Source organism: Crinia signifera, chromosome 5 (assembly GCF_055691185.1).
Source record: "Crinia signifera chromosome 5, ASM5569118v1, whole genome shotgun sequence".
NCBI classification, from domain to species: Eukaryota; Metazoa; Chordata; class Amphibia; order Anura; family Myobatrachidae; genus Crinia; species Crinia signifera.
This window is the reverse complement of record NC_139221.1, coordinates 125307280-125313633: the sequence shown is the minus strand read 5'-3', so window position 1 is coordinate 125313633 and position 6354 is coordinate 125307280. Positions and strand designations below refer to the sequence as shown.

Sequence of the window (6354 nt, the reverse complement as noted above, 5' to 3'; positions counted from 1 at the left end):
GGCGCAGGAGGGGCGGGAGAACCGGGAGGTGTGTGCGGCGCAGGAGGGGCGGGAGAACCGGGAGGTGTGTGCGGCGCAGGAGGGGCGGGAGAACCGGGAGGTGTGTGCGGCGCAGGAGGGGCGGGAGAACCGGGAGGTGTGTGCGGCGCAGGAGGGGCGGGAGAACCGGGAGGTGTGTGCGGCGAAGGAGGGGCGGGAGAACTGGGAGGTGTGTGCGGCGCAGGAGGGGCGGGAGAAAGTTTCCTGTTGCAGAAAGGAAGTTTGAAGAGGCTGCTGCTCTCTCTGCCTCCATGCCGAGCTGCACGGACGCCGCCAGGCTGGGGGTGGGGACCCGCTCACACAGCAGTGTACGTACAGAGGAGCTGCCTAGTGATGACATGGAAACACAGGCTGTCACTCTGCCTGGGCGCAGGCAGCAGCTAGTGCTCACAGGGCAACAGGAGCTGCAAATGGCCGTGGCAGATACCACAGAAGTGCATGCAGGTAATGTGCATGGTATATAAATGTCTGATTTGGAGCTGCAGCTGTTCCTGCATGGTGAGATGCCCGTGGGGCAGCCAAAAACTGAGATCAGCTCTGCTTGTGAGTTGTGCACAGAGCAACTCCAGAACACTTGGCAGTACCGACAACCCGCCCCACCAGTGCTGCACCCCCTTGATCTGCAGCAGCAGCCCCAGGATATGACTTCAGCAGGGAACGATCTTCAGGAGCAGGAGTCTGATGTGCATGAGCAGCATTGCAGACCTCTCCTATTGCAATTCTCCTCCATTGCTGACCAAGAGGAACGGATATTCCGAGCTGCACTGCCCTCACCAGAACTTGGACACTTACTGCAAGGAGCAGGAGTAGGAGCTGATCACCAGCTTGGCCCAACAGCTGTGAGTAATAATGTGCAGTTGACAACATTGCAGGAAAGTGGTCCCCACATGGGAGATCCACAGGGAGAACTGCTGAGGAAATTGCATGAGCTAAACTTGGGGGAGCAAGATGTGTACAGTTCTAATGAGGAACATCAGCTGCACCCAACTCATGGTAGCCAAAAACTGTTCTCTACTGACATCAAATACCCAGAGGCCCTGTCCACAGAAGAGTCACCCCGCAGGAGAGCCCTGTCCCTGCCATGGAACACTATTCCTGAGGCCGATGTGGAAGAGGACGAAGACTCACTTATGTGCTGTTGTAAATTAAAAAAGAAAGTGAAGTTTGCAGACTCTTTTGGGCTCACTCTGGCCAGTGTGAAACACTTCCTGGCTTCTGATGAGCCACTTGTACCAAAGGCAGTGCTAGCCAGACTGCAGAGTTACCCTCCCACTGTGTATGCGCAAAGGGCAGAGTTACATTCAAATGAAGAAATGTGTTGTGCAGAATGGGTTCCTCCATCCATCATCCCTGCAGAGTTACTAACCAAGCTGGATGAGCAGGGGGTGTGTCTGGAACAAGTATCCACATCTAGTTGGGGGGTGCGTGGATCTGTTTTAGTGAAGGCCCCAGAAGAAAAGACCCAGGTTAAAATCCGATACACTTTTAATGAATGGCTGTCTTTTTTGGACTGCTTGGCCTTTGCCGCAGAAGAAAGTGCCCCATTTCTAGTCCCAGGGATTCAGCGCTTCCACTTTAATCTGAACTACCCACCCTCCACCTCCTGCTTACATTTTGCCATATGCTTAAATGCAGGGGATGGACAAGAACTGTGGGACAACAACAAGGGGGTGAATTACACTGTGAGTTTTCAGCAAGATCAGCTTCCCGAAGTCCATTCCTCAAGCCCTGAGCAGGACGAGTGGGGGGGTCCCCAGCTCTGGTAGCACCTTGCAATCTCAGCTGCTGCTGCCTGTCTGTTCTAAAATAGTTCAAAGCATCCCCTCGTCCGTCACTATAACTCAAGTCTAGAAACTGTGTGAAAGTGATTGGGACAATTTCAACTAAAGGACAATGCTACATTGGGGTGAAAGAGCAAGTTTTATTTGTAGAACTTTTCACTTTGATAATTAGTCATGGTGAAATCTTGTATAATTCAGTGGGGAAATACTCCGGATTGTGAGCAATGAATGTATGCAACAGTTTATCTTATACACTGTATGTGTTACGCAAAGCAAATGCTATTTGGCAATAGGTTAATATGTGGTACTGAATATTGGCACACATGGATATTGGGAGATGGCAGGCAGTTCGTATTCTGGTAAATGATTTGCTACCAATGCCTTTAGTAATACAGTATAGCACAATGAGACCCAATCTATTTAGGGAACAAGAGCTTTGTTTTAGAGTGCTTAATGCATGGTTTATATGTATGATGCTATGGGTAGGATATATTCTGCTGCTGCTGCTAGTTTTCTGATGACTACTTACACAAATCTGTGTCTAATAGTGCACATAAACTTTATCGCCTATTCTGATAAAATAGTTATTTTTTAATTAGTTTAGAAACTGTAGAGATGGGTTCTTTGCACACTTACTGCAGGCAGGAAATTACTCTTCAATTTGCACTAGTTGCTCTTTTGCACAAGAATAGATTCATATTTTCTGTTTTAGTTTCATTTAGTAGAAACTTTCATCCTTCTAAGATCGAATATCATATCATTTTACCTTTTTAAAGCATAATCCAGTATTCCTTCATTAAAGGTTTTGGCACAGAACAGGTTTCCAGAATACTATGAAGACCGATCATTTCGCTGTTAAGTTGGAGTGAGTGATTACTGTTTTTTATAGTACTCGGGTCAACTGTTCAATATGAAAGGCTTGCACAGTTATCTCTTAAATACGTTGCCTGTTCATCCTTTGTGGTAACTATTGTATGCACTTTGTCTTTAATCTATGCACTTTTCTATTTTTTACATAATTAAAAAATATGATTTTCATGCATTGTTGCAAAGTTAAGTGTCTGTATTCAAAGTATTATAGAGCAATCATTTACCAACCTCCAGATAAAAGCTTCAGAAAATTAAGAGAGAATGCTCAACATATATCAAAACATTACCATACCTCCCAACATGACCCATGCCAGGAGGGACAAACTACTCTGCTGCTGGACTTTCCTCTTAATGTATGATTGCCATCACCTGTTTTTGAACAGGTTAACTAATAAGAAAGGTGTTTCTCCACAGGTGATGGCAATCAAAATTAAGAGGGGAGTGCAGGAGCAGAGCAATGTGTCCCTCCTGGAGAGGGTCATGTTGGAAAGTATGCATTACTGACTAGTTTTGCAGTTGCTCTCATCATGAAACCACATGCTTTCTTTACAGCAGAGTAGGGCAAGTTCCAGTGCTTATTGCAAAAACTCTAAATGATACTACCTAACCCTGACTAAAAGCTCCTTCACCTTTCGTGTTCACCACTCATTAGATCACATGTTCTCAAAGTCGTTCCTCAGGACCCTACACATTGCATGTTTTGCAGGTCTCCTCAGAGAACCCAGTGAAATAATTAGCTCCACTTGTGGATCTTTTAAAATGTCAGTGAGTAATGAGTGCACCTGTAGGGCGACCTGGAAAATGTGAACTGTGTGGGGTTCTGAGGACCGAGTTTGGAAACCACTGCATTCGATGAATGGCACACCATTGAGCGCCAGTTGTTTGTAAAATGTATTATTTAAGCAAAGGATTTTGTAAATGCCCCTTACATACCTCCCAACATGACCCTCTCCAGGAGGGACAAACTACTCTGCTGCTGGACATTCCTCTTAATGTATGATTGCCATCACCTGTTTTTGAACAGGTTAACTAATAAGAAAGGTGTTTCTCCACAGGTGATGGCAATCAAAATTAAGAGGGAAGTCTGGAGAGGGTCATGTTGGAAAGTATGCATTACTGACTAGTTTTGCAGTTGCTCTCATCATGAAACCACATGCTTTCTTTACAGCAGAGTAGGGCAAGTTCCAGTGCTTATTGCAAACATTTTGGTACTTGTTTCCTAGCACGGCCACAACGATCATAATCGCGGTCATCGGGGGTAAAATCGGGGCCATCGCGGGCATCGCATGCGCAAAAAAATCGGGTGCGATGGGCCAGACGCGATGCCTGCGATTTCCCCATAGAGAACAATGTTAAATGCCTCAATTTACCCGCGATGACCACGATTTCCCATAGGAAACAATGTGAAATGGCTCAATTTACCCAAATTATCATAGGAACAATGGTAAATGGGCCAAAAACACCCCTGAACATTGAAATGTCCCCCCAAAAGTAGTTTACGCCACCACGTGATCAACGTGAACCCGAAGCGTGGCGAGCGGCGGCGGTACGCGTCCTCCGACCTTTTCATACCCCTACTATCCACTAGGGCGTGGAGTGAGAATAGAATAGTGTGGCGAGCGCAGCGAGCCACCGAGCCCGAAGCGTGGCGAGCGGACGCGGATACCTGTGAAGCCCGCGAAGGGACGCGTTTAGCTGTGAAGGTATCAGCGTCCGCTCGCCACACTATTCTATTCTCACTCCACGCCCTAGTGGATAGTGGGGGTATGAAAAGGTCGGAGGACGCGTACCGCCGCCCCTCGCGGAATCGCTGCGCTCGCCACGCTTCGGGTTCACGTTCATCGCGGGGTGGCGTGAACTACTTTTGGGGGGACATTTCACTGGTCAGGGGGGTTTTTTGGGCTTTCTGGCCCATTTACCATTCTTCCCTATGATGATTTGGGTAAATTGACCCATTTAACATTGTTTCCTATGGGAAATCGGGGTCATCGCGCGTAAATTGAGGCATTTAACATTGTTCCCTATGGGGCCATCGCGGGTGGACCATTTAAGCATTTTTAGGCGCACACGACGCGACCGACCCGATTTTTCACTGTTTTCAATGGAAAAATCGGGGGCATTGCGTCGGTCGCGTCGCAGGCCACTATAATTACCCCCGATGGCCAAGATTTGTGGCCGTGCTAGGAAACAAGTACCAAAATTTTAAATGATACTACCTAACCCTGACTAAAAGCTCCTTCACCTTTCGTGTTCACCACTCATTAGATCACATGTTCTCAAAGTCGTTCCTCAGGACCCTACACATTGCATGTTTTGCAGGTCTCCTCAGAGAATCCAGTGAAATAATTAGCTCCACTTGTGGATCTTTTAAAATGTCAGTGAGTAATGAGTGCACCTGTAGGGCGACCTGGAAAATGTGAACTGTGTGGGGTTCTGAGGACCGAGTTTGGGAACCACTGCATTCGATGAATGGCACACCATTGAGCGCCAGTTGTTTGTAAAATGTATTATTTAAGCAAAGGATTTTGTAAATGCCCCTTACATACCTCCCAACATGACCCTCTCCAGGAGGAACAAACTACTCTGCTGCTGGACATTCCTCTTAATGTATGATTGCCATCACCTGTTTTTGAACAGGTTAACTAATAAAAAAAGGTGTTTTACCTCAGGTGATGGCAATCACTGAGCAATGTGTCCCTCCTGGAGAGGGTCATGTTGGGAGGTATGCCCTTATACCCTGTTCTCACTGCTAGGCAAATTTCCGAGTCTAGCATGTTGGTACGGTAATTTGCCTTTTAACACAAGTTTTTCTTCAGTGTGAACGGTTCAACCCATGACGAAATTCCTGGGTCTCCAACCCTGCTTCTTACCTGGGTTGGAGACCCTGGTATGCAGATACGGGTTGACCTGTTCACGCTGCAAAAAAACTTGTGTTATAAGACAAATTACCAAGTAGAACTCCTTCACCCTGGAATTTGCCTTGGCAGTGAGAACAGGGTCCGGCACTGCAATCCCCGGCATTAAATTGCTGGGTAAAAGCCGTGTTGTTCACACTAGCAGTGTGGACACTGCATTATTGTTCTTACCAAATAAGAAACTCCGTGGTAGTTTGCCAGTATTCGGATGTGCCTTTATAAAAGGTAATTGTTGGCAAACAGTAACTATTTGCAGTCTCCACTGTGATACGCTATGCGTCTGCCAAGTATTCATCACTAAATCATGAATTGTTTTGCTTCTTGTCAAAAATATTACTGTAAAATGTTATCTGCAACTTTTGCCTTCATTTTATGGCTCTTGCTGTACTGACAGACAGCCCCAGAGACTATTCAGCTGCCATAAATGTATCTGAATTGTCAAGATTACATAATCAATACACTTACTGACACAACTTTTACATTTTTAGGAGTTCAGTATTGAAGATTGAAATCGGACTTTATTTTGCTCCTAAATCTGACTTGATCCCACAATGAGGGGTATTCAATACGGCTGGCGAGGGGGTTTTTACAGCAAGGATGACTGTTCCTTACGTCAAACCCCCTTGCCGTATTCAATGTTTGGGCAGAATCCTCGCCATGAGAGGCCAACGAGGATCCCTTGCATTTTGTAGTGAGCCCAGCCATTTTAATGGCCACACTCGCCACTTCCACCTCGCCTCAGAGAACAG

At 46.5% G+C, this 6354-nt stretch overlaps 1 protein-coding gene across 1 annotated transcript; it reads left to right on the top strand.

Annotated features, from left to right (window-relative positions):
- Window positions 1-221: 221 nt before the first annotated feature.
- PPP1R3G (protein phosphatase 1 regulatory subunit 3G) lies at window positions 222-2860 on the top strand. The gene has a single exon (XM_083187994.1). The coding sequence runs from the start codon at window positions 504-506 to the stop codon at window positions 1803-1805; it is 1302 nt and encodes a 433-aa protein (XP_083044120.1). The 5' UTR covers window positions 222-503; the 3' UTR covers window positions 1806-2860.
- Window positions 2861-6354: the final 3494 nt, after the last annotated feature.